The 27,289-nt window shown below is 57.4% G+C and overlaps 1 protein-coding gene across 1 annotated transcript; it reads left to right on the forward strand.

Annotated features, from left to right (window-relative positions):
• Nucleotides 1-1,688: 1,688 nt before the first annotated feature.
• TTC34 (tetratricopeptide repeat domain 34) lies at nucleotides 1,689-27,289 on the forward strand. The gene is made up of 8 exons (XM_087446962.1): nucleotides 1,689-2,469; nucleotides 9,336-10,158; nucleotides 11,507-11,732; nucleotides 12,917-13,121; nucleotides 14,426-14,592; nucleotides 18,652-18,922; nucleotides 19,745-19,959; nucleotides 23,082-27,289. The coding sequence occupies exons 1-8, from the start codon at nucleotides 1,689-1,691 to the stop codon at nucleotides 23,607-23,609; spliced, it is 3,216 nt and encodes a 1,071-aa protein (XP_087303088.1). The 3' UTR covers nucleotides 23,610-27,289.

A 27,289-nucleotide genomic window follows, 5' to 3' on the forward strand; every position in this document is an offset into this window, starting at 1 on the left:
CGGGACCCGCGGCCGGGAGGGGGGGCGGGAAGACCCACAGGAGCCCAGGCGGACTTCCCAGGAAGTATCCTGCAGGAAGAGGGGCCGGCCCAAAGCAAAGGCCGAGTCCTGGGGGTAGCAGGGGCCCAGGGCCTGGTACCTCCCTGGATCTCTTCCTCCTCTGTGAGGACGTGAGAGTCCAGGTGAGGGCACGCCCTAGGTACCTGCAGCTCCACTCCGGTCCCCGTGGCCCCGCACCCCCGAGCCCCCCACAAACCGGGGTTCTCGCTCTGAGGCCGCGGGAGCCTGGCCCTGCGGGGCGGCTCTCCTGTCCCCCTCCCGCCCTCCCGGCGGCGCGGGGGAAGGAGGGTGGGGGGGGGGCGGGCACCGGGTCACAGCTAGTGGGGAGCGGGGAAGGGGGCCTGGGGGCGGGGTCTGCGACTGGGGGGTTGGGGGAGCGGCAGGGGACGCGGGCGGTGGGAGAGGGGGCCTGGAGGCGGGGCGGGGCGCGCCTGGCCGCTGGGGGCGCCGCTGAGCCTCCGGGCGCCCAGGCTGTTGACTCTCTCCCGGGAAACGCGCAGCCGTCCAGACCCGCGGGCATCTCTGGGAGCCCAGCCCCGCGGACCCTGCGGAGGAGCCGCGCCCACCGCCCCTCGACCGGGCCGGGAGCGAGTCTGGGTCGCGCGCGCCTGTCCCTTCCCCGCGCGCCCCGCACGGCCACAGCCTCCGAGCACAGGCGAGTGTGAGCGGGTCTGAGTGCGTGAGCGTGTGTGCAGCGTGTCTGTGTGTACACATGTGTGCGTGTGTGGGCACGTGTGAGTGTGTGCGCGTGTGAGTGCGTGTGTCTCAGCGTGTTTGTGCGTGTGTCTGTGTGTGTCAGAGAGCATGTATTGGGTGGGGGGCTTGTTTTCAGGCACTTGGGGACTCAGGAGAGAAAAGGCCTGAGTAGTTAGTTCTTCAAGTCAGAAGGTCTGGGGAGGGGGAGAGGGGAGTGGCAGAGATGGTCCCAGAGCGAGCCCCTGGCATGGGCCAGTGTTGCCCCCCACCCCCACCCAAGAGCCAGGCAGGTGCCCCCCGCCACAGCACCAGCCCCAGCACCCGCCCCAGCCCTGCAGTGCCACGGGTGGGAGGTGGTGGAGTGCGGCCCTGGGGTCAGGCTCCTCCTTGGAGACTCAGACTGCTGGACTGCGGCCTTGTGACCTGGATTGACCCAAGAGGGGCGAGTGGTCTTTCTGCCTTTCTGAGAGGTCCTGGGAGGGGCAGGGAGTGGAGTGAGGGCCGGGGGTCTGTGACCCCTCCGGTCATCCAACTCCTCCCCACCTGGGTGCTCAGAGGTCGGATGTCCACAGAGCGTCAATAGCTGACCAGGGTCATAGTCCCATTCTGCAGAGGAGGAAACTGAGACCCAGAGGCAAATAGTGGGCTGGGAGCCTGGGCTGGGAGACCCTGGTAGATGCCCCCAGCCCCATGGGGACCTCCTGCTGAGGAAGTACCACGAACACCCTTTCACGCTGAGTTCACCCTGTGTTCACTCACCAGGGCTCTGTGCTGACACTGGGGTCTCAGTGGGGAAGGGCAGGGAGGTGTCTCTGTAGCAGGGCTGAGGGGCTGTAGGGCCGGCCAGCTGATGGCCACCTGTGCACTAACCACACCCTCTCCTCCAGGTACCCATGAGGACTGGACATGAGCCCTTCGGGGACACAGATGTGATGTCGGCCCAGGAGCTTGTGGCCTGCCTCTGCCGGGAGGGGGACCAGCACCTGGCCCTGGGGGAGCCCCCACTGGCCACCGCCTTCTACCTGGCTGCCTTCAGCTGCCACGCCCCCTCGGCGGTGCGGAGGGTCCGAGCTGCCCTGGCCGAGGTGCGGGGGGCACCCGTGGTGGCCACCCTGGAGGCCTGGTGCCGCGGTGACAGCCAGATCCCGGCCATCCACTGGGACGGCATGACAGTGGTCTCCCTGACGGGGAGCCTGGCCTCAGCCTTCTTGGCCACCCTCTGCCCGGACCACCCAGCTGCAGTCCTGCACTCCCTGGCCGGCCTGCTGGCACACGGCCGCCACGCAGAGGTGGTGCAGCGCTGCGGTGCCCTGCTGGATGCTCACTCTCAGCAAACCCTGGAGCTGCAGCTGACCCGCGCCCTTGCTTGGATCCTGTCGAGGACGCGAGTGGACGCCGGCGTGGCCGACTACCTGCAGGCCTTTGCCTCGAGCACTGAGCGGACCGTGACCTTCATCCGCACCCACCAGCAGCCCTACCTCCCTGTGCTGGTCGGTGCCCTCCAGGACTACATCTCGGGGCACCAGGAGGCCGGGGACAGCACCAGCTGGCAGGAGACTGATTGCCGGGGACTCCTGGCTGCCCTGGACTCCAGTGGCACCTGGTGCGATGCCCTGTCTCCTGAAGCTCTGCTCCATGCTGGCAGATATGAGGCCTGCCGGGCAGCTTGCAGCCGGGCCCTTGAGTCTGACCCAACGGGCAGCAGACCCCAAGGTATGAGTGCGGTTCACATCCCCCTAAGGCCAGGACGAAAGTCACTCCGGCCATTCCGTCACAGCATGGTTAAGTCCTGCTTATGGCAGGGGTGGGGGTTGTGCTGGGGCTGAGGACACCACAGTGACAGGACAGACAGGCCCCTGCACTTAAGAAGTACCCAAGAAAAGAAGCAAACAAAATACGTGCTTTGAGAAATGGAACACGCAGGGTGCTGCTCTAGCCTCGTGGTCAAGGAATGCTTCTCAGAGGAGGTGTCATTTGAGCTGAGACCGAAGCATTCCAGGCAGCAGAAGCAGAATGTGCCAGGTCCCTAAGGGAGAAAGAACTTTAGTCTATGCCACTGAATGGCCCCAGAGTGGCTATTGGCAGGGTCGGGGGAGCTCTGAAGACAGTAGCCATGGCTAAACCTTGCTGGCCTCGAAAGGACCTTGGATTTTACCCTCAGAGCAGCGAGGAGCTGCTGGAGGGTTTTCACTGTGGAGTGAGGTGCTCTGGGTTGCATTTTTAAAGTTTCCTCTGGCCGCTGGGTGCAGAATGTGCTGTAAAAGCCAGAGTGAGAACAGAGCCTGCTGGGAGGCCAGGAGGTGGTCCCGGCTGGGAAGCTGGGAGGTGGTTCAGGCTGGGAGGCAGTGGCCATGGTCCAGGTGAGAGATGATGGAGGCTCAGATCAAGGAGGAAGAGTTAGAGAGAGGCGATGGGTCTGAGATATCACTGAGTTAGAAGTGATAAGATTGTGGGAAGATTTAACGGTGGAAAGTGGGCATGGAGAAGGAGGGTCGAGAAAAATTTTAGGACTTTGCCTTCAGCTACTGGAGTGCAGAGGGCAGAGAGGAGCAGACTAGGACGGGGGGCATCAGACATGCCCAGTTTGAGATGCTACTGCTCCTGCCTGGCCCCTTTGCTGGGTCTTCCTTCTGGTGGGGGGTGGGGCGGGGGGCTGGGTGGTTAGGAGCACCCAGGAGCCACATTCCTGCTGCCTGGAGCATTCCGAGCTCACTACCAGCTGCGTGGCTTCTCCATGCCCGTGTGCATGTGGAGATGGTGGCACCCACCTCTGAGGGTGGCTGTGAGGATTCAGTGAAAATGGGCATCAAACCCTTAAAATGGTGTCACCCGCTAAGTGCTCAAAAAGATGTCCCTTGAGCCGATCAAGTGGACACGTCCTTAGGCAGCTAGACAGAAGCTTTGAGAAGAGAGGGCACTTGGTTTGAAGAAGGGTTTGGAATCGTCTGCACAAGGAAGGGATTTAAAGTCAAGGGTCTAGAGAGGGAGTGAGCACAGAGGGAGGGAGTGGGGCAGCCAGCCACGTGGAGGGGCCGGACGGATGGCGTTGTTGGCGGCTGGTCACTGAACACTTAGTGGGCAGCCCCCATTCTAAGAGTCTGATGTGCATTTTCATTGAGTCTGCACTACAGCCCTCTGAGGTGGGTGCAGCCACGGCCCCAGTGCCCCTGGGACTGCCAAGGGCACGCGGAATGTTCGTGGTAGGCTGGAATATGGCCCCTAGATGCTCCTAACCCCTCACCTGGCCCCCCCAAAGAGGACCCAGCACAGGGGACAGGAGGACAGGAAGAAGGAGGAACCCTGAGCCTGCAGGGTGATGATGAGGGCCAGAGAGGAGGGTGTCTGCGAGATGAAGTGCTGTGCACTGCACCAAAGGCTGCCGCTGTAACCTCCTTCCTGAGGAGAGGACAAAAAGTGTCTGCTGAGTGTGCCACACAGAGGTTACTGATGACCGCAAGGTGAGAGGAGGAGCAGACAAAGAGAACTGGAATGTGAGTGGGCGAAGTTGTTTCTGGAAGTATGCTAGACCAGATACCCTGAAACCCTCCCATATAAATTACCTAAAAATGCTCAACAGTCACCAAGAATCCTGAGTAGGGGACCCTCGGTGCCCAAAGCACACACGTGCAGTGGCCTGTGAGCAGGGGCCAACGCCACGGCAGGCTGCGGGCATTCAGCAACTCCCACGGTGGAGTGGTCTTCCACTAGTAGAGACCTCTGCAGAAATCCAGAACCCCTAAAGGGCTACAGCCTTGGGGAGCAAGTGTGCTAGAAAACTCTGCCCCCACCCCCAGAGGGGACTGCCAGGGAGCTTGTCTGTCCTGCCTTGGCTCTGAAGTGGACGGGAGCGCCTTCCCTTAGAATCGCTTTGTTAATTAGACAAAAGTCACTTATGTCACAAGGAGTCACCTTATCACCACCAGCAACGCAAGCGTGGCTTACAGTGTGAATAAATTTCCCATAATAAATGTACTCTAATCTCAACGTTACTTATCAAAAGTCCTTGGAAACATTGAACAAACCCTTCTATATTTTGGAAAGTGCTCTGCCTTGGTAAACAGACAAACAGGGAAACTCAGTGTATTAGGACAAGATGCAGAGTCAGAATAGCTTTAACTTAAATCTCCCAGTGGGTAAGCATCCAGGTGCCAGGGCTCCGAATGGTTATTCTCCCAAAGCGCCCGGGACAACCACCTCCCAGTCGTTCAGGGTCCTTCATTAAGAACTATGCCATAGGTGGGAAACACAGCCCAAATTGAAGAAGAATTATAAGCAAATAGAAATGGTCGATGTTTCATGCCACTGAGTCTTGGAGTGGCTTGTTACACAGCAACAGTAACTGATACAACTGCTAACTGAGTCAAAGCATCAGTTTTTGATGCACGTTTTAGCCAAAACTGAGTTAAATAATATAGGATTTATAATTTTATGTTTCCATCATAATATAATTCACTACACTCATTGATGGAAGAAAGAACACATAACCACTGCAACAAATTCAGAAAAAGTATTTTATAATATTTAACACTCCAAAAAATTAATCAACCAAGGAACAGAAGAAAACTTACTTAATTGAAAAAGATAACATCTATCAAAAATCTACCAGAAATATTATACTTAATGGTGATATTTTAGAAGCCTTCCATTTAAAATCAAGATTTTGGTGGCTGCCCACTCTCCCATTTATCTATCATTGTACTAGAGATGCTAGTCAATGCAATGAGATAAGAAGGAAAAATAAACATGTAAGACTAGAAAGGAAGAAACAAAGTAATCATTATTTCAGACAACATGTTTCCCAAAAGAAACAACAAAAATGTATTAGATATAGTAACAATTAACAGTATATATAAAAATCATTTATATTTATAGATAACAGCAACAAATAGAAACTTTATGGTTTAAAAACATACCATTTACCAATAGCAACAGAAAATAATTTATTTCAAAGAGTCATAGGACTTTACGGAGAAAATTATAAAACTGTATGAAAAGAATATCTATATAAATGGAGAGATATTCAATGTCCATTGTTAGAAAGATTTGATACTATAATAGAAGAGCAAAGGACCAATAATAAAGGAGGAGGAGAGGGAGGAAGAGGAGAAGAAGGAGGAGGAGAAGGAGAGGGAGGGGGGAGGGAGGGGAAAAGGAGAAGATGGAGAAGAAGGTGGTGGTATAAGGATCTGCTCTACCAGTTAATACAAAGCTATATTATTCGATACAGAAGGCTATTGACTTAAGGGGTAGATAGAAAGACCAATACAACAAATTAGAAAGGCCGGAAACAGACCCATAAAATCTGTAAGGAAAGAAGAGGACCATTATTCAACCTCCAACCATGCAAAACAGTAAATTCCAGGTGGATTATGTGAATAGCTAAGTTTTACAGTTTCTAAAAGAAAATATAAGAGAATATCATTAAGACTTCTGTGTACAGCTGGGCTTCTTAAGATACAAAAAGTGGAAACAATAAAGGAAAATTTGATACATGTGATTAAATCAAAAATTTAAAACTTCTGTTTTGCCCATAACTATAGAAAATGAAAGGACAATCCACAACAGAGAGAAAATATTTGCAAAATGTACAATGGGCAAAAGATTAGTACCCAGAGTATTTAAAGAATTCCTACATATCGATAAGAAAAAATATATATAATACAAGAATTGGCAAAAGCATTTCCCAAAAGAGAAAACACAGATGGCTAATCAACATGTGCAAAATGTTCAACATCATAGTAATGATACAAATGCAAATTAAAACAATGAGATACCACTTCCTACCCACCAGATTGGCAAAAAAGTATTTTTAAATAAATGAGCCTCACGAGTAATCAGGAAAATGAAAATTAAAACAATAATAGGATAGCATTTTATATCCCCCAGATTGTCAAAATGTTTAAATCTAAAGATAGAAGAGTCTGGCTTCCAGTAATGGTGGTGTAGCTTGACGAGACTCTGTGTCCCACAGGCAGCAATTATAAACTTTGGACAAAAAATAAAATGCAACCAGTTGGAGGCACTGAACAGTGACCAAATGCAGGCGGAAACTGGAAGCTGACCCTTGAAAGATGAGGACTGTACAGATGAAATTTGCATGTTTGTAGCTTTCTGCCTGAGGAAACACCTCAATGCGTGTTTTATCCATGTAAAACAGACAGCTGCAGTTTTAACTGGCTTGAGATGTCAGGACAGAGTTCAGGGCTGAGAAAAGTTAGAAGGGAAATCCTTGGAAGGAGAGAACCACATCAGGAAGTGAGGCCCACCATCTGTGTATTGAATCCACTTAGCTCCTTGGCTGACCCCCAGACTGTACATGCGGGGGAGCCTGAGAAAGCAGCAGCTGGAAGCTGCAAGAACCACAGAGAGAGTCCAGCTGCTGCCCACCAGAGAAGAGACAGAATATGGAGTTTGCTCCTAGCCAGTTTAACTGCCTGCTAAAATAAAATTCAGTCCTCTTCAGAGGAACGTAACTGAATCCAGAGTCTCTACAAAGCATCAACCAGATGTCTAGTGTACAATAAAAAATTACTAGACATGCAAAGAAACAGGAAAATAAAATGTGAGCCACAGTCAGGAGAAAAGAAGTCAATAGAAACCGACCTTGAGATGATCCAGGTGCTGAAATCAGCAGACTAAGGACTTTAAAGGAACTATTATAAATATATTCAAAGACTAAAGGAAAATATAGTCATAATGAATGAAAAGATATGGAATCTGAGCAGATAAATGAAAACTATAAAAAAAGAACCAAATGGAGATTCGAGAATTGAAAAGAGCAATGACTGAAATGAAAATTTCGTAGCATGTTGGAGACAGCAGAGGAGTCAGTGAAGTTGAAGATGGACTAGAAATTATCCAATATGAAGAACAGAAGAAAAATGAGCAGAGCCCTGGTGACGTGTGGAACAATATCTAGAAGTCTAACGTGTGTAACTGGAGTCTTGAAAGCAGAGCGGAGGACACACTTCCATGTGGGTCTCTGATGACCACTCGCCCCAGGTCCCAAGGGCTCTCCACCTGCTGCTGCGCCCTGGGGTCCGTGAGCTGTTGCACAAACCAGGGATAGAGCTGTTGTGTTCAGGAGTTGGTAACTGGCAGGAAAGCCTCAACGTTTCCTTTACTTTGGCCACCAGGATGAGACAGGGTGACCCTGTTGTTGGTTGCTTGGTTGGTTGGTTGACATCAGGCTGCAAGATGCTTTTTTTACATGACTCTGAGCTGTGACGTGACGCTTCCCCCAATGGCAACAGGACAGCCTGGCGGCAGTTTTGCTTCCAGCAGAGGTGAAGGTGTTTTCCCTCTTCTGTTTCAGTGTAAAGGATCATTATTGCATGGCTATCGAGTCAGGTTACAGACAGAAACTCCTAGAGAATTCTGAAGGACTCCGTGCGAAAAGCACAGAAGTGGAGGTTCAGAGACGAGGTGGAGACCGGCCAGGGCTCTGAGAACTTCCCCTCCCCAGCAGCACTTTTCTAACCTTAATGTAGGGGTGGGCACCCAGGACCCTGAGCCCTGGGCAGCACTGAGTTTTCAGGTGTGCGCCTTTCGGGAGCCCTGTTGGGGATGCGGTGGCTCGGAAGTCAGAAAGCCCCCATTCACATGAGTGTGTTTAAGTTGCTCAGACATACAGTGTGACGATGGTGGAGGGGACACTGCTGCTGATGCGAAACCTCACTGAGTCACACTGCACACCAGGCCCTGTTCCAGGCACTGGACATACATTAATCCATTTAATCCTCATAGCCCTGTGAGTGTAGACCATTGGAATCCCCATTATACAGCAGAAAAGGAAACTGTGGCACAGCGGGATGCAGTCAATCCCCAAGACTCTACTCTGTCAGCAGCACTGAGGGTGTCGTCTCCTCTTTCCTGGACCTGATGGAGCCACCTCTGTTTCAAGAGGGAGGTGTTGGGTCCCAACGTAGCCCAAAGAAGGCAAGAAACAAAGATGCGGCAGTAACAGCCAGGCCCTACCAATGTCACAGAGTCAGACTTCAGCTCTGACCTGGTAGGCTGATACCAGAGAGGGAACTCAGCCCTAAAATCCATCATTAAAAGGTCAGGGGGATAGGCCCTGCCCCGTGGCACAAGCGGTTAAGTGTGCGTGGTCCACTGCGGTGGCCCAGGGTTCACAGGTTCAGATCCCCGACGCGCACAGACACGCCGCTTGTGAAGCCATGCTGTGGCGGCGTCCCATATAAAGTGGAGGAAAATGGGCACAGATATTAGCTCAGGGCTAATCTTCCTCACAAAAAACAAAAAGGTCAGGGGGATAAAAAGAGGCGTGGTAACTAAATTTCCCTGTTGGCTGAAGGTGAGACAGACTGTGACTGCTGAGAGCAGAGTGCTGGGGTGGCAGGCAGGGCAGCTGCTTCTGATCCTGGTCTGTCACCAGTGGGCTTGGGCCCTGCTGCCAGTGCTCTTCCCGGTGCTGTGACGCCCTGGGCTACTGGAAGTCTTGAGATGCTGCGACATCTTCAGAGGTTCCAAAGCACTGGACGGTTAGGGGGCTATGGGAGGCACCACGGGCAGAGTTGGCCCAACAGGCAGGACCAACGCCTCTGTTCTCTTCACAGGGGAGCATCTGGCCGCCCTGCTGGTCACCCGAGCGGCTGCGGCCTTCTTCCTGGACAGCGGGACCCAAGACCTGCTTCTGGACCTGCATGAGGCCTTCCGCGGGAGCCCCTCAGGGGCGCGGAGGCAGTTCGAGGCCGTTCTCTCGGCCGGGGACCGGGAGCGCCTGTGTGCCCAGGTGCAGGAGGCCGCGGACGTGGGCTTCGCCCACTTCCAGGAGGCCGTGCGGAGCCGCGTCGAGCTCCGAGAGGACTCTGACCGCGAGCTGCTGGCCCCAGTGACCCGTGCGCTCCGTGTCCTGCGGCGCGTGGTGCCGCCCAGGGCGCGGCCGGCACTGGGGGCCCGCCTGGCCGAGTGCCTGCTGCTGGCCGGGGACGCGGCGGGCGCCCGGGTGCTGTGCGAGCGCCTGCTGCGGCCCGCGCGCCCCGGGGACCGTGCGCCCCTGCTCGCGCTGCGCGGCTTCTGCGCGCTGCACGCCGGTGACGCGCAGTGCGCCCGGGAGGACTTCCAGGCGGTGGTGGAGCAGGCGCCGCCGCACCCGGGCGGCTGTGTGCGTGCTCTGTGTGGCCGCGGGCTGCTGCGGGTGCTGGCGGGCAGCGCGTTCCTGGGCGCGCTGGACTATGTCACCGCCTGCCGGTTGCGGCCCGCGGAGACTCTGCTCGTCGCCAAGGCCTACGTGCCCTGGAACCAGCGGGGGCTGCTGCTGACAGTTCTGCGGGAGGAGGGCCGCCGGATGCTGCAGCGGAGGCCGGACCTGGGAACCAGGGGCGCGCCGGGCCGCCCGAGTAAGGCCGCGGAGATGGACAGCCCCACTGCTCAGGAAGGGTAAAAACTAGAGCCCAGCGCCCGCCTGGGGCTGCTGCTTCATTCTGGTCTCGCGCGAGGTAGCCAAGGGTGTGTTTCTTCCTGTTTGTCAGATGAGTAAACTGAGGGACAGAGCGGCTGGGTGATTTCCCTAAAGCATTGGTAGCAGATTAAGGCCAGGGCCCAGATCTTGGGACCTTTGGTCCCAAACAGCGTGATGCACTATGGACTTACTTGTCATAGAAAATTAGAAAATCAAAAACGGAAATGAAAAATGAGACTTACCCATTATCCCACTGCTAGCATCTCCTTCTAGTTGTTTCTCTTTGTGCCTATGAAATATACATCACAGAACTGAATTTATGTAGTATATGCAATTTATATTCCAGTTTTTTACTCGATAGATCATGAACATTTCCTTTGCCACTTGACATGCTTCATGAGCAGCCCAGTAGCCACCATGCATTCCTTTGGGCATTAGTTATAATGCATCATGGGTAACGTCCCGTCTCCAAGATGTTCTGCCCTTAAGATGGAGGCAGAGGTGGTTCCCGGGTCAGGGAGCACGGCCCCTGTAATGTCCTTGACTTCAGGCCCTGCTGCTGTCCATCTGGCCACACACCTGATGTTCATTTTGCAAATTCTTTGCCAGCCCAGCGGGTGGACCTGCAGCTGTTTTAATTTGCATGTCTCTGGCGGCTGGGAGGTGGCACGAGGTGTTTCAGCAAAGCTAAAAGCTCTGAGCTGGGGGCTTCCTGGGGGGTGTTTGATGTCAGTCCCCCCCTTCCCCCCCCCCAACACTTCCTCTTCCTCCTGGTTGCTGAATTTGCATTGTTTTGATTTGCTGGTGAGGAGGAACTTTCATGTCTGTGATTGAGGCCCTGCTGTTTGTTCTTTCTGGGAATTGTCAAATGCAAGGCTCTGGCCCCCCTTCCCTGTGGGAGCTCACTCACGTCCCCACAAGTGCACCAGGATCATTCCAAGTGCAACCTGCGTGTTACCCAGCTCTGCCTACCACACACCCCTGAGCCTACAAGGCCAACACTGTTATCCTGTTTTTGTGGAAAAGAACACCAAGGCAGGGTCAGCTGGGGATCAGCGCACAGCCTCAATTCCCCCTCTCTAAGATGCCTGCCCCACAGGGTGGCGGGAGGGGGCCGAGGGCTGGATTTTGGAAAGGGCAGCCAGGGCTTCTGGGGACGGCGTGCATGAGGGTCCTTCCAGCAGGACAGGGTCTCTGCAGCCTGGCGGGAAGGGAGCTGCCTGGACCAGGTGCACAGGGATAGGATTCGCCTGTGGCACGCCTACCTGGGCAGGTGAAGGGGGTGTGGGGAAGGGGCCGGCTCTCCTCCAGCTGCTCTCCCAGCAGGAACGCCCATGGCGTGCACCAGCTGGCCACGCTCTTGATGGAGCTGGACACGGAAGATGAGGCTTCGCGCCTCCTGGCAGCCGACGCCCTGTACCGCCTGGGCCACCTGGATGACGCCCACAAGGCCCTCCTGGTGGCCCTCTCCCAGAGGCCCCAGGCGGCCCCTGTGCTGGTGCGGCTGGCCCTGCTGCAGCTGCGGAGGGGCTTCTTCTATGACGCCAACCAGGTGAGGAGGTCCCAGTGGGCCACAGAAGGGCAGGTGGAAACGGGGCACAGCTCTGTGGAGGGCACCAGGCCTCCCGTGACCCCTGCTCTGCACCCCATGGTCCAGACAGCCTGGACTTTGGAGCAGGCAAAGCTTGTCCCAGCCCCGGGCTCTGCCACCTCCAGCTCAGCCACCTCCAGCAGGTCCCTCACCTCTCTGACCCTCAGTCTCCTCATCTGTGCCCTGGTCTTGCAGGTTGTTGTGGGAATGAGCTGGAGCAGGTACCCCAGGGCCCAGCAGTTCTCCAGTCTCCAACAGATGCTCCATGTTTGCTTTTGTTGTGTTATGAAGAAAAAGGACCAAGAGTCCAGTGTAGGCCGAGCTTCATCCCAAATCTCCCATGTAGACCAGGCTTGGACGTGACCCTGTCCTGGGGGGACAGCACAGGGGCCCCCACGCCCTGCTTGCCTCACCTCTCTGAGACCACTCTGCTCCCAGGAGAAGTGGGACCTTGCCTCCCTCCAGTGTTAGGAGGGCTTCCTGCGGGAACCAGGGTCAGAAGGTCATGTTCAAGGCAGAGATGTTGGGCTTTGGGGCTAGAGCTTGGGCCCTGTCGGCTTCCTCCTCCCCCTCTGGCCAGGTTTCTGGTCTCCCTGTGCTGGGCCATGCAGGCGGGAAGAAAGGGTGCTCTGGGACCGGTGTCCACACGCATGTGGCCAGCAGGAGCAGCATCGGGTCTCTTTGGGATGGAGCGGCCAGAGAGCTGAGGTTATGTCCACCTGGGGTCTCCCTCTGCCCAGAGCAGGGCCTGGTCCAGGGCTTTTGACCCTCGCCTTCTGAAGGACCCCCCATGCCCTCTGTCACTTCGTGATTTGAAAGCTCCCTCTCCTCGTGCTCCTCATTTGGACCTGTTGTGTGTGGACCTGTGAAGGGACAGATACCTGCACGTCATGGCAGAGGAGGCGTGGCTCAGGGACACTGGGACACCCCCAAACCTCCATCACACAGGGGAGAGGAGCACTCACACCTCAGCGACCCCAGCCTTCCCTGTGCCCTGTGCTGGGGACATGCAGTCCCTGTCCTCCTCAAGCCATGCCCCCAGGAGCCACACTCCCCGTGAGCCACATCCCTGCAAGGAGAAAGGGGTGGGATGATCTGGGCGTGGGCCACAGGGAAGAACTGTGGTGACTCGCCCTCCCCTGCAGCTGGTGAAGAAAGTGGTCCAGTCCGGGGACACGGCCTGCCTCCAGCCCACCCTGGACGTCTTCTGCCATGAAGACCGGCAGCTCCTGCAGGGCCACTGCCATGCGAGGGCCCTGGCCATCCTACAGGCGGGGCCGAGCAGGGCCGAGGGTGAGGCCCACACCAGGGAGGCCATCGCCTACCTCTCTTTGGCCATCTTCTCCGCAGGTAGGAGCTGCCTGTCTGCCCCCAGGGCTCCCATCCTGTGCCAGGCACATGGGGGCGTGGGGAGCCTCAGCCATGCTGGGGGCCAGGGACCTGGGGGTCCGAGGATGTGCTTGGTTCATGGGTGTGTGCACCCCGGGAGCATCCATGGGGCAGGGGCCACTCGCTCAGGGCATCTTGCACCGAGGCCCTGGCCATCCAAGTGAACACGCTAAAGCCTGGGAGAGGGGCTGGACCCGCTGGGACCTGGGCTGCCGTCCCACACACCCCAGGCCCTGAGGGTAGGAGGGCAGCCAAGGCCCTTCTTCCAGGTAGGCTCCACTCCCTCCAATGTGGGAGGTGAGGGCCTGGCTCCTCTGAGCCCTTCCCAGAAATAGAGCGAGGCTCTGTGTGTGCGCCTGGCTTCCCACTCGCCCGGCCAACCCGCCGTGCCCACCCTGGGCGCTGGGCAGGGGCCTGGCCCAAGCATCGGATTGGGGCGTCCTTGGTGCCATGGCTTAGAGCACCTGCTCTTGGGGGAAGGGACTTTCCCAAGGATACACAGCGAGTTCTGTGGGTGCATGGGGACTGAAAATGTGGACTCGGGAGCAGAATGCCTGGGAGACTCTGGGCTCTGCACTCACAGGGCGCCTCCTCACTCTCCTCGTCTCCGGGTGGGTGATGGAGAGGCCTGTGTAGGGTGGGAGTGAGGATAGGGGGAGTTCATTCTCAGACAGTGCGGGGATGGCACCTGGTGCAGAGGTCGTGCCTCGCACATGTTAGCCAGGAAGGGGACATGACCCAGAGCAACCTGCAGGGCCCAGCATGTGGTTCCCTGTGTCCGTCACTAGACAGACCCCTGGAAGGGGTGTGGTGGCAGCGACCTCTTTGGAGAGGGGCCTCCTGTGCCCAGAATTCAGGCGGCTCCTCCCTGCCCACCCGGTACTTTTCAGCCTGGAGCCATTCCAGCCCCAGTGCCAAGGACCCTTCCCCTCCTTGCCCTTGCCTGGCCTCACCTCAGGTGCAGCTGCAGGGTCCCCTCCTCTTGGAAGCCGCCTCTGTCTGTCCCCAGCCCTCTCAGACACCACCCGGCCTGGTTGGGCTCCCTGTGCCCCACAGCCAGTGGCCCCAGGTCAACCCAGACGGCCCCCACGTGTCTCGGTGCCCAGTGGTCGGTGAGCTCCCACGATGGCCCTGCAGCTGGTGCACGCTCCCGTCCGCCATCGCTGGGTACCAGGACGGGTGCAGTAAACACTGAGTGAGGGCAGACACACTGTACCCTGTGCCCGCCACAGTCAAGTCCTGATGCCACATGCCCCTTCCTCCAGGGAGTCAGGCAACCGAGTCCCTGCTCACCCGTGCCCGCTGTTACGGGTTCCTGGGCCAGAAGAAGACCGCCATGTTCGACTTCAACTCCGTGCTGCGGGCCGAGCCGGGGAATGTGCAGGCGCTGTGCGGACGGGCGCTCCTGCACCTGGCCCTGGACCAGCAGAAGGTACCAGCCCCACACCTCACCTGGGACTGGGCATAAGAGGTGTGGGGAGCTTTAGGGGAGGAGCATCTGAGAAAGACCCGGGCGCTGCCTCCGTTCCCAGCCCCGAGGAGACAGGAACAGGGCCAGGCCATCCCGAGTGTGAGACGCCATCAAACCCCACCTGCACTGGGGCTCCCAGAGCCTCATCGTCACACCCCCAGTGTCAGGGGTCTTTCCCTTTCAACTGAAGGTCCCCGTGCCTCCCGGCCTCAGATAGCCTGGGTGGCTGTGCAAACCCTCACGGCCACCAGGGGGCCTCCCAGCTTAAAATAATGAGACCTGAGCTGTCTATGCAGGGCCTGTGTATGGATTATTGGCATGCAGGGGCAGGGACTTTCCACAGAGAAGACGTGCCCGGAGGCGGCCACCGCCCTGGACAAGGGTGCTTCTCAGCCAAGGGCCATGTCACTGGCGAGAGACTGACATTGGCTGTCTGCCCTGCTGCTTCGCTGGGTGGACGTGCTGCCCAGAGGGAACCTGCCTGCCTGGTTTCTTAGTTTTCTTAATGTTGGAATCCTAGGAAGCAAGGAAAAACCATCCAAGATGCCGCCGAGATGAGAGCACCTCGAGATGGTGCTCACCTCCGCCCAGCAGGTGTTACCCCGGTGTTGGCAGCCTGGTTTCTGTTCCCGCCGGGCGCTCACTGTGGCTGGGAGCCCAGCCCTCCACACGCCCTTCCTGTGCTGAGCAAGCAGCTGTGGTTCGCGGGGACAAGCCCACTAAACAGAGACGGGGTTCGGCCGGGAGGGCCTCTGCTGCGGGAGCGGGTCCTAGAAACCCGCCCCAAGGTGCTCTCAACACACCAGCAGCTCCTCCATGAGGTGCCCCAGAAATGCCTCTCCTCCTGTGTCTGTGGCAGAAAAGACGGCATGTCCGAGAGTCAGGATGTGGAGCAGGGGCTACCCCACCCGTCACACCCATGAACTTCCCCTTGGAGATGGGCTGAGGCCAAGCTGCCCACATGCCCTCTACCCCTTCACCACGAGAGGAGGCGTGGCGCCAGGAGCTCTGAGCCAGGCTGCCAGGGTCCAGAATCCTGCTCCCCCTCTCTTTAACTTTACCAGCAAGTCCTGTAACGTCTCTGAGCCTTGTGTCAGCATCAGTAAAATGGGAAGAGGTGCTTGTTCAAGGGCGTCAGACACTCAGCCTGGGGGACTGCTTGGTCAAGGCCGTCAGATGCTCAGCCTGGTGCCTAGCCCATAACGAGGGCTCCATACCTGGCAGCTGGAATTCCCGTGAGCCAGCACAGAATGGGGCTTTTTTCCTGCGAAGGTAACCAGCTGATCCGGGTTACCAGTGGCCAGCACTAGGTGCAGAGGGCCCAAGCCAGGGCGTAGGAAGGATCGGTGAGGACCATCCTCCATCCACCCGTCTCAGGGCTCTATCTCTCCAAGACCTGCATCCCCTGCACACCTGCTCCAGAAGACCCCCGTCCCTGGACTTTAAAAGCTTCTGGGCAAACTCCCAGTTCTGGCTAGGAGATGGTAACTGGTATTGGGCTGCTGAAAACAAAATAACTGCATACAATACAAAAAGCAACTGCCTTCAGGCATGACCAAGAGGCCGTGGAGGACTGCCATCCCCGAGAGAAGGGAAACCACACGAGGGGAGCCCCGTGTGAGCCCCGTGAGAACCGACTTCCTGCCTGGGAGCCTCTCCTGCCGCTGCACAAGGACGTGGGCAGTGGGTCTGCTGGGCTGAGGGGGCAGAGACTGGAGGTCCAGGCTGCTGCAGTGGCCGGAATTTGCTGGAAGGGCCATAGAGAAGAGGGGGCTTCTTGGATGCAGAGGAGAGAAGACTTCGTGGAATTCATCGTGGGTTCCTGTCTCAGGGCTGGACTGCTCATGCAGGCCAGGACTCAGGCCCAGCAGAGCTCACCTGTGGTGGGGCTGAGGGCTCCTAGTGACCCGGGGTCAGGCCGGGCTGGAAGATGGAGTTCTGACCCAGCCAGAGCAGAGAGAGCTTTCCAAACACCTTGGGCCCTCGGTTGAGACCACACCCTAAGTTCAAAACTGAAATGGACCTGCCCTCAAAGGAACAAAACCAAGTCCCACAGAACGAAAATGACCCACCAGAACAAAACTCGACCTCCGTCACAGGACAGCGACATAGTCCAGACTCTCCACAACGTACTGTCCACAAAGTCCAGCACAAAACCAAAAACTGCTAGCATGCAGAGAGCCAGGAAAAATGTGACCAATAATCAGGAAAAGAAGTACTCAATAGAAACAGAGCTTGAGATGGCTCAGAGGTTGGAGTTACCAAACAGGGCATTAAAGCAGAAATGATACACATGTGAAGGACTCAAAGGAAAATTCTGTCATAATGTGTGAACAGATGGGGAACCCTAGCAGAGAGATGGAAACTATAAAGAAGAATCAAGTGGAAATTCTGGAGCTGAAAAGTATAATATCTGAAATTAAGAATGTACTGGATGGGCTTAACAGCTGATTGGAAGCTGCCAAAGAAAGAGTTAATAATTGAGGATGGACCGGTAGAAATTATCCAGTCTGAAGAACAGAGAGGGGAAAGGATTTTTAAAAGATGAAGAGAGCTCCATTAACCTCTGGGACGATTCCACGCAGTCTAGCACCTGTGTAACTGGAGTCCCAGAGGAGAAAGTACGGGGCACACATCTATATCTATATCTATATTGGACTGAGATGCGCCTAGGTGTGGTTCTCTTTGTGCTCATCATCTTGGGATTTGTTGAGCTTCTTGGGAAACTTTCTGCCATTATTTCTTCAAATACATACGTATGTAATGATATATGAAAAATACAAAGAGAACCACACCTAGGCACATCTGGGTCAAATTTCTGAAACCAAAGATGAAGATAACATCTTCAAAGCAACCAGAGGAAGAAAGAAACATTACATACACTAGAACAGCAGTATGAAGAATGACTGTCGCAGAAACAGTGGAAGCCAGAAGACAATGGAATGGTATCTTTAAGGCACTAAAAGAAAAAAAGTGTCAACCCAGAATTCTCCAGCAGGTTAAAACATCCTTCAAAAATAAGAGAGAAATTAAAGACATATTCAGACAAATGAAAGCTGAAAGATGAAAATTCATCCCCACAGACCTGCACTACAAGAAACGCTAAAGGAAGTTGATGAAGAGAACTGACTCCCGATGGAAACTCTCTGCTGGAAGAAATAAAGAGCATATCTAAATACAAAAGAATAAACTTATTCCTTCTCTTAATTTCTTTGAACAAACCTCTCTATATCACAAAGGATGGGGTGAATAACATTTACTGTTGTGTGGTTCTCACATCTTACGTGAACTGGCACCATGTTAATTCTGCATAGACTGCGGTAAGTTAAAGCACATGTTGTAATCTGCAGGGCAACTGCTAAAAAATATTAAAAAGAGGCAGAGTTAAAAGGCCAATAGAGGTATTAAAATGAAATAGTAAAAATATTCAATTAACCCAAAAGAAAGTAGAAAGGGGGGAACAAAGTCACCACAAAAAAGACAAGTGGAAAACCAGTAGGAGGAGGATGGATGTGACGATGGTTCCATGACTCCTGACTGTTGGCCAGGTCAGAGGTCAGATGCACATGACTCACCCCAACGACCATCAAGCCTCCCCCAAAGGGCCCGGCCTCTGCCCTGACCTCCTGTGCTTCCACGGCACGGTGGGGGCCTGTAGACACCTCCTCGCCCTCCTCTCCTCCAAACTGCACCCTCAGCCCCCAGCCCTCTTGCCACGTGCTCGCTGCCCTTCGGGTGCAGCTCAAGCCCACCTTCTGTGTCATAGCGGGTTCTCTAGCAGTGTGCTCCTTCTTTGCTTCCAGATCACCTCTCCTTCCCAGCACTCTAATACACCATGCTCTGCCTTGTGTCACTTACCAGACGGGCCCTCATTTTGGCTGACCCCCCAAGATGTGGGAGAGCAGAAATTGGACTCCCTGCCCTTTACAGTGTCCCCAACACCCGGGCCCTGTGAGGAACACTTGACAAATACTCAGCTGGGACAACTTCTGCCACCCCCCTGCGCCCCTCCCCTTGCAGGAGGCTGTGGACGACATCCTCTCGGCTCTGAAGCTCGACCCGAGGACGGTGGTCCCTGAGATCCACTCTCTGAAGCCAGCGGCCCAGGCCCTCATCACACAGGGTCTCTCTTCCCACTGCCGGGCCCTCCTGAGCCGGTTACTGGACACCAGGGCTCCCCTCAGCGACGAGGACACCCACGGCCTCCTAGCCGCGGGGGAGACGCTGATCAAAATCGATGCCGGGCAGCTGAGCTGGCACATCCTCCTGGTGGACGTGCTCACTGCCGTGGGTATGCAACGGCCCAGGCGTGGGGAACAAGGGTGTGGGTCCCAGATCCGCTCACCCCTGAATTCTTTTCTGTAAAATGGGAGAAAGAGGCCCTGGATTCAATGGCTTCTAAGGTCCCTTCCACCCCAAGTCCCAGCACCTGTGATGGGGTCCCCGTGTGGGGCCTGGTGTATAAGTGTCTCTAGCTCTTGGTCACCTGTGTGGCTTCACCACAGGCATGATTTGGGGTTTCATAAAAGGCTCGAATGCTCAGGCCTCCTCATAAACTCAAGCATTTATTCAGTAAATGCTTAGTGAGTGTCCACGGGACACCAGGCCCTGTTCTGGGTGGGATCGTCTGAAGCCCACATGTGCCAAAAGGTCGGTCTCTTCTGCAAAATCCTGAAAACATTTCAGGACTGATTTGAAAGGGGAGGTCTCTCTGCTCCCCCATTTCCCTGGCCTGTCAGCATCACTCCCAAACCTGTGAGGAGCCCCCACCAAGACCTTTGGGGGCCCAGGGTGGCTCCTGTCCCATGCTGCCCTGCCCCGGTGAGGGGGCTCAGAGCCCTGCTGCTCGGCCTGAGGGTCATGGACTTTAGTGACCCCCTAAAGGGGGGAGAGTGGAAGAGGCAAGTCCATGTGACCAGCATGATGTCACTATGTCCCTCTGCTCCCAGCTCCTTCCTCCTGGGGCTGAGCCCTTCCATCAGCCAGTGTTCCCCCAGCCTGTGCAGAGTGAGAAAGGCTGTGGTGGGCTTCCCAGCGCAGTGACCAGTGAGTCCCACCTGTCTTGCCCCCTGCCCCAGCCCCATCCTGACCGTCCTTCCTGAATCCCTGACAGGCAGCTATGAGGAGGCTGGCGCCCGCCTGCAAGAAGTCCTGCACCCTGCCCCGCCATCAGAGGCCGCGCGAGCCCGACGGGGCCTGCTCCGCCTCAAGAAGGGAGAGGTGCTGGCTGCTGCGCGGGACCTACAGGGGCTGGCGGAGACGGACGCCCGGGACCTCGGCTTCCTGCTGCGTCTCCTGGAGGCCTCGGAGCGGCATAGCCTCACTCAGGTCACAGCACCCCGCGGAGCCCCCACTCCAGCCCCTCCCCAGCGCCTCGGGCATGAGACCCTGGCCCAGGGCAGGTGTGCATTGCCTGTTGCCCACCTGATTTGAGTTGGGGGCGAGGTGGGTGGGGGTGTGAGCAGGAGGCCCCAGGTCTGGCCAGGAGAGGCGGAATGGGGAGGCCGGCTCCTGCAGGTGGTGAGCTGAGAGGGGGCCGTGAAGGGAGGTCAGGCTGGGGTCGCTGCCTGTGGCCCGACAAGAATGTATAGGGCCTTCCACTAGGCGCCCGTGGAGCCACCGCATGTCAGGGGGACAGTGAGGGGGCTCACTTCAGAGAGTGTCGGTGTCAGAAAGACCCTGGAACAGGGCAGTGGGCTAGCGAGGTGGAACTGGAGGTGAGACCATGATGGCGACAGACAGGCCAAGGCAAACGCCTGGAGGTAGGAAGCAGCCTGGCATGTTCAAGAAACAAAAAGGTGCAGCTGGCATGGGGTGGGGTGGGGTGGGGTGGGGAGGAGGGACGTGGGGAGGGGAGGAGGGGCGAGGGGAGGGGCGGGGAGGAGGGGCGAGGGGAGGGGCGGGAGGAGGGGCGAGGGGAGGGGCGTGGGGAGGGGCAGGGGAGGAGGGGCGGGGAGGAGGGGTGTGGGGAGGGGCGTGGAGGAGGGGCGAGGGGAGGGGCGGGGAGGAGGGGCGTGGGGAGGGGCGGGGAGGAGGGGCGTGGGGAGGGGCAGGGAGGAGGGGCGTGGGGAGGGGCGGGGAGGAGGAGGGCGAGGGGAGGGGCGGGGAGGAGGGGCGAGGGGAGGGGCGGGGAGGAGGGGCGAGGGAGGGGCGGGAGGAGGGGCGTGGGGAGGGGCAGGGAGGAGGGGCGTGGGGAGGGGCAGGGAGGAGGGCGTGGGGAGGGGCGGGGAGGAGGGGCGTGGGGAGGGGCGGGGAGGGGCGGGAGGGGCGTGGGGAGGGGCGGGAGGGGCGTGGGGAGGGGCGGGGAGGGGCGGGGAGGGGCGGGGAGGGGCGTGGGGAGGGGCGTGGAGGAGGGGCGCGGGGAGGGAAGGTTTCTGGGCCAAGCGCTAAGGAAGCCGGTGTGACAGAGGAGTAGGTGGGTCGGGGCAGAGGAAGGATGTCCTCCATTCCGCTCTGACCACCGCGCCCCTCCGCTGGCTGGAGGCGGTAGGAGAGGCAGGGCCGGGGGACTGGACGCTCCAGTGGCTGAATTTAACCTCTTGGGGTTCGGGTGGGGAAGGGGCCGCCAGGTAGGGGAGGCCGAGAGCATAAACGGGCTGTGGGGCCGGAGTGACGGGAATGAACCCCGTGTGGCCCGGGGCGAGGGTTTCCCCTTAGACTCCGTTTGCCCTTGCCTCTAGCGGGCTCTGCGCCCGGGGTTCCTCAGGCGGACAGGAGCCACACGAGCTTAACACACGAGGTGTTAACACCAGGGGTTAATGCAGGGGACGCTACCCGGGCGTTAGGGACAGAGAGAGCCGAGGGCGCCGCGGTGATGCGGAGGGGACAGCTGCTCCTGGGGCTGGGGGAGCCGAGCAGGCAGAGGGCGTCACCAGGACCTGGAGCGCGGGGGGCGGCCGGAGCCCGGCCAGCCCGGAGGAGGGGCGGGCGAGGGTCTCCGCATTCATGGGGGGCGGGGCGAGGGGGTCTCGGAGCCGGGAGGAGGCGGGAGGAGGGGGAGGCGGGAGGGGGAGGGGAAGGGGGGGAGGGCCGCCGCCTGGAGGCTAGTTCGGGCTGTGCCGTGAATCCGCGCGACGCGGTGCCGTTGCTTAGCGACGCGGACCTACCCGAAGTGAACCGGAAGTGGTCGCGCCCCGCTTCCAGGGGCACTGCGCCTGCGCGGGCGGGGCCGCGCAGAGCCCGCCGGGAAGTGGCTCCGCACGCGGGTGTGGAGTGGCTGGCCAGCGTCACTGCAGGGCCGGAGCAGGGTTACAGCGGGGGCTCAGGGCCCGGCCGGGTCTGTGCCTCTGGCGGAAGGCAGGTCGGCGGCGCCCGCGCGGGAGCCCCCTGCAGCAACGCCGTGGGCGCTGGACGCTGGTCCGGCCGGGCCTCCCTGCCCCCTCCCAGCGCAGACGTCTGCGACCCGGCCTGGCGTTGGCGCCCCAGACAGCGCGCCTGCCCAGTGTTGGGTGCCCTGTGCTTTCTCCCTGGGGCCGGGGGTTGGGGGCATGGCGGGGCCCGGGGCGTCGGTGCAGCCCGCTGCAGGGACAGCGGGAAAGGCAGGGTCTGAATGCACCTTATTCTTCTGGCGGTGGGGAGACTCACGCAGGCGGGTTCATCCGCGGGGTGGTCGGGGAGAGGAGGTGAGGCGTCTTATGTCCGGAGTGGGCTTCAGCCACGCTCAGAAAAGAAGTGAGCCGGGGGTCAGAAGGAGGCGAGCAGGCTGGACCGCCAGACAGCGGGAGGCCGGGGCCTCCGTCCGCAGGCCCCAGGAGGGGAAGGGCTAGCATGGACAGCGCTTGCTGACCTCTGGCCCGCCCTGGCATCCACTGGGACTGGGGATGAGTCCACCACAGCCGTCCTTGAAGCACCGCTCCGCCGGTCCCGGGGGAGCAGGCACTGAACCCCGGCCCTGCATCATGCTGGCAGACGCTGGGGCAAAACGCCATGAGTCCCCCCACACCCACCCCCGCTAGCGGGGGGGAGCAGCAGCACATTTTTCCCCCAACTCGGACTCTGGCTGCGCAGGGTTTTCAGGGGCAGCTCATTGGCTAGTGATACCGGTATGCCCTGTCTTCCTGACCTTGGGGCGGCCAGGAGGGGGCTCAAGGACCCGGCTGGACACGGGCGGTGTTTGCTGCTGTCCTCAGGGCAGGGGCAGCCTTTGGAGGGTGGGCAGGGTGGGAGGCCGGGCAGTGGCCCTGTCAGAGGGGCCCGCTGGGGAGGTGAGGAGAGGAGGGAGGGAAGGAGAGAGAGGGAGGAGGTCACCCAGGTGAGAGTGGCAGCAGGGCTATGAGAAAGGGAAGGAGAGGAGTGGAGGAGCATGGTGGCTGAGCCAGGCCTGCAGGCCGGAGAGCTTCCTGGGTGGTGGGATGGCAGGGGTCCTCTGCCTGTGCCTCCACCCCTTCTAGAGGAGCCTTCGTGGTTCTAGGCTGACTGTCCCTCCCTGCCTCCCTGTGTCCCCTCTGCAGGCTGCAGCCGAGGAAGCCAGGACCCTCCTGAACTCAGGGCAGCCTGGGCAGGCCCTGGGCTACTGCTCACTGTCCATTCTGGCCGGGGACAGCAATGCTTGTCACCTGCGCCTGCGGGCCACCTGCCTGGCCGAGCTGCGGGAGTTTGGCCGGGCACTCAGGGACCTGGACCTTGTGCTCCAGGAGGGTTTGGGGGACAGCGACCTCCCGATGCGGGTGGAGGATCTCTGCTCCCGTGGCCGCCTGCTGCTGAGCCTGAGGGATGAGGCCGGGGCCGCAGGGTCCTTCGCCCAGGCCCTCAAGCTGGCCCCCACCCTCGCCCAGAGCAGCCTGTGGGAACGGCCGGGCCGGACCCCCACTGCCCAAGCGTTCCTGTGCCACGGGCGGCGCTGCCTGGAGGAGCGGCGCTACGCGGAGGCCTGGACGGCAGCCGAGAGCGGCCTCCTGGTGGACCCTGAGCATGGCGGTCTGAAGAGGCTGAGGGCGAGAGTCCGGAGGGAGGCGTCCTCGGGCTGCCGGCTTCACTGACCCAACTCTCTCCAGGCCGTCATGGGGCCGCCTTGTCGTCTTCACCCCATGTCCAGACCCTGCAGTGCACCTCTCCCCCAAATTAGGGAAATGCTGCCCCCCCCCCTTTCCCATCCCCGTGGTGGCTCAGTGGTGGACAACCAGCCTTGGGATGCAGAGGGAGGAGTATCCTGCTTGCCTGGAGCGACAGTCCTGGGAGGCTCAGAGCCCTTGGCCACGACGGCAGCCTGGTCCCAGAAGCTGGGCCCCTCCTGGCCCACACCTGGGGCTCGGCCCTCAGAGAAACGGCCCTGGTTCTTGTCCCTGGCTTGGGACTTGCAGGTTCGACAGGATTAAGGCTGGACCCTTGTAGCCCTGGAGAGAGGCTGCTGGCCTAGGAAGCCCTTCCCTGGGTGTGAAACGGCCCTTGACCCTGGCCTGACCCTCAGGCTGGGCTCCTGCAGCTTCTGGGCCTCCCCAAGGACAAAGCTCCCAAGTCGCCCCTATGGCCGTGAGGTGAGGGCTGGCCCTGGGGCCAAGGTCATGGAGAAGGCCAGCCCCCCCCACCGCAGGAGGGACGGAGGCAGAGGGAGGAGTCACCCAGGGGCCCTCCTTACCCCCACCCCTGTTTTGCTCCTGCTGTCCTCCCCCCAGACATCGTGTCCCTGTTGTCCTCTCAAGGTCATGCAGGAGTTTGTCACACAGCGTGAGGCTGCCCAGCTCCACCTCGGCTCCTCCAGGCAGCCCCGCCTCACGGCTCACTGGGGCTTCTTCCCCCTCAAGCGGCAGCACCCACCGTCCCACAGCTCGTCTCCCACCATCTCCCCTCTCAGGTCAGCCTTTGCTTGGCCCAGCTGTGTTCCCCTTGTCCCCCACCTCTGCCCTGAAGGCAGACCGCCGGCCCCTGAGGACACGGGGAGGGTCTTAGTTCCCTGTGCTCCCCCCACCGCTGGGTGGCTCCAGGACTGAGCAGCCTCTCAGTGCTGGAGGATTCTAAGATGTGATTGATGCAGTAACCGCTCCCCTCCCCAAGACCTGGGAGTGCAGCCTGCAGGGAGGTTTCCAGGGCTGCCCGGGCCCCACCTGCTCCAGGGGCTGATGCTCTTTGCAGACCCACCCACACTCCCTGGGCAGCCCCCGACCTGCCTCCCAGGCCCTCCTGCCCCTCACTGCCAAGCTAGAGGCTGAGAGAACCCAGGCCCCGATGGGGTGTGACAGGGGGCGTCCCTCGCCTTGCAGCCTGGATGCCTGGCCTGGTCTCTGCCCTCATTGCTGGGCACAGGACTGCTCACAGATGGGGCGAAGCTGGGAAGGTGGAGCTAACTGCTGGTCAACAAGCTCACCACTAGCCAGTCGTACAGCACTGCGTGCATTTCGCTAGAGAGCTTCACACATGTTAGTCCTTTCTTTTCTACCCTAGAGACACTGTGAAGTAAGCCTCATCCCATTCTGAATGCTGGGAGAGGTCCAAGTTTGCACATGATCACAGTCCAAGTTAGCCCGGGTGTCTAGGAGCCACACCCAGGCTCCTGGCTCTCAGAGCGGGTTCTGCACCAGAAAACAGCCCTGGGGACCCTACAGAGAGGGGCTCGTCCTCCCCAGCTCCACGGGCAAAGTCTGTCCTGCCTCTAACCCTCCCTTTCCGCCACTACCTGTGTTGGGGACGTTCCCACTTCCACTCTGTCTGAAGGTACACGTGAGGGATGGCCGTTATCTCAGCCTCATGCCATGGCACCCAGGTGGACAAACCAAGCAAGACCCGGACGGCCTCCAGAGCAGATGACAAGGTGGATCTAACTGATGTCAGTCAGACTCTTACCCAAGAAGAGGGGCTGCAGCTGCTTTTCCCAAAATCACCACATTTTAGGTTACCAAGAAGATGTTCATGATAGGATATCAATAACATTACCTAATCTTAAGACATATGCTATAAATGAACTTTTTAAAATTCCCTGCATGTGAAACAACTCTTGGGTCCAAGAGGAAGTCAAATTGGGAATTGCAGAATGTTGGAAAAATAATAGTAACAAAAACAGTCCAGAGAAGCCGCTATGGAGACGAGCCACAGCAGTCCCCAGAGGGAAGTTCTGGCCCCAGGTATGTTACTAAGCAATGAAGATGACGATGGATGAAGTGTGTGCTCAATTCAAGAGGTTAGAAAAAGGCAATAAACGGGAAATCAAAGGCAGGAATTAATAAGGATAAAAGCAGAAACTAATAAACGGAACAGAAAAATGGAGGAACTAATAAATAAACCCAAAATATGAGTCTTCAAAAATCACATAGATGAACCAATAGCTGACTTAATCAAAAAGATGGAAAAAGCACAAAGACACAAAATTTTAAAAAGTGACAAGGACAAAATAACGACACAGAAGCGATTTAAAGAATCATAAGAGACTACTTTTCTCAATTCCATGCAAATAAATTTGAAGGCCTGGATGAAATGGATTAGTTCCTAGGAAAATAGTGTTTAACTAAACTGCAGAGTAGACCTAAAACTTACGCAAGACGATGACCACACAGGGAAAGAGAAGGCTGGAAGGAGCTTCCCCCAGAGCAGGACCAGTTTCAGGTGGTGTGGGGGAAAACCGACTGGCCTTCAAGGAACAGTTGATGCCAAATGACTTTAAACTACTTCTTAGCCAAGAAGAAGAAAAGCTTTCCAGTTCTTTTTTGAAGAAAGCATAATCTCAACCAAATGAAAGCCACATGCCAACTTCATTTATGAATTACCAGTTCAAAAATCCTAAATGAAATACCAACAAACCTAAACCCAATGGCACACTGAAAGAATAATACACTGAGCAGAATGACACAATAAGCAGTGTATACAGGAATGCAAGGATGGTTCAGTTAGGAAATGTATTCCTGTAGTTTATCATAGGAATAGCACTAAGGAGAAAATTAGTCTGATGAGCCCTGTGAGGGGCTGTAGTGGGCAGTGCTGCTCACACATGGTAAATCCTCTCCAACATGTCTGTCTCCCTGTGCCCTTGAATTCCTTCCTCTACATTATACTAGGGAAGTTTCAGCATCCCAACTTCATTAACCATAGTCCACCTTTGAGTCCAGATTTCATTCAACCAAATGAACTGTTAGAGTCGCTCCCAGCGGTGGACATGAGCCAACACATTAAGTTTAGAATATCTGGTAGGTTCACCCATATCAATAGAGCCATCCCAAGCCAGTGCTCCAACCCCATGGTCTGCCATGGGCTAACACCCTTAGGCTCCATTCCCACGCACAATTCCCAGGTTTCTCAGTGTGAATTAATGAAATCTTGCAATTACTGGGGTATATGTGCTATCTCCTCCTGGCTCAGACTTTGTACTTACTGCCCCTCCAGCATGCTGAGATTGGACCCTGCTTATGGGTCTAGAGTCAACGGAGGAGGGGAGGTTTGTGGACTTTGAATAGAATGAGCGTCTTTTTTCTAGGTCCCTGACCCACGTGAGGTTATCTCAGGGTCTTCTGAGGTTCTCCTCAGACAGTAGAGGGCAGCTGCTTCCACTGGAAAGAGGGGCTCAGAGGACATAGGGGTTCAAGGTTCTCAGCTTCCCCTGAGCCCAACCAGACATCCACATTCCTAGTTTCAGGGTCCCACTACCCTCCCAATCAATGCCCTAACTTTCTCATAAGAAACTTGGTAAGGCTGTAAATGCAACCAACATTGTAATTATACAGCTCTGTGAGTTGAA

This window comes from Ceratotherium simum, chromosome 22 (assembly GCF_057802395.1).
Source record: "Ceratotherium simum simum isolate JZ-2026a chromosome 22, ASM5780239v1, whole genome shotgun sequence".
Lineage (NCBI taxonomy): Eukaryota > Metazoa > Chordata > Mammalia > Perissodactyla > Rhinocerotidae > Ceratotherium > Ceratotherium simum.

What these genes read in the sequence shown, in the direction of transcription:
- TTC34 (XM_087446962.1), top strand. Translation starts at nt 1,689, where the DNA reads ATGTCGGCCCAGGAGCTTGTGGCCTGCCTCTGCCGGGAGGGGGACCAG. An exon ending in AGCCCCACTGCTCAGGAAGG is followed by an intron (nt 10,159 to 11,506) that starts GTAAAAACTAGA and finishes CTCTCCCAGCAG; the next exon opens with GAACGCCCATGGCGTGCACC. An exon ending in TTTGGCCATCTTCTCCGCAG is followed by an intron (nt 13,122 to 14,425) that starts GTAGGAGCTGCC and finishes CCCTTCCTCCAG; the next exon opens with GGAGTCAGGCAACCGAGTCC.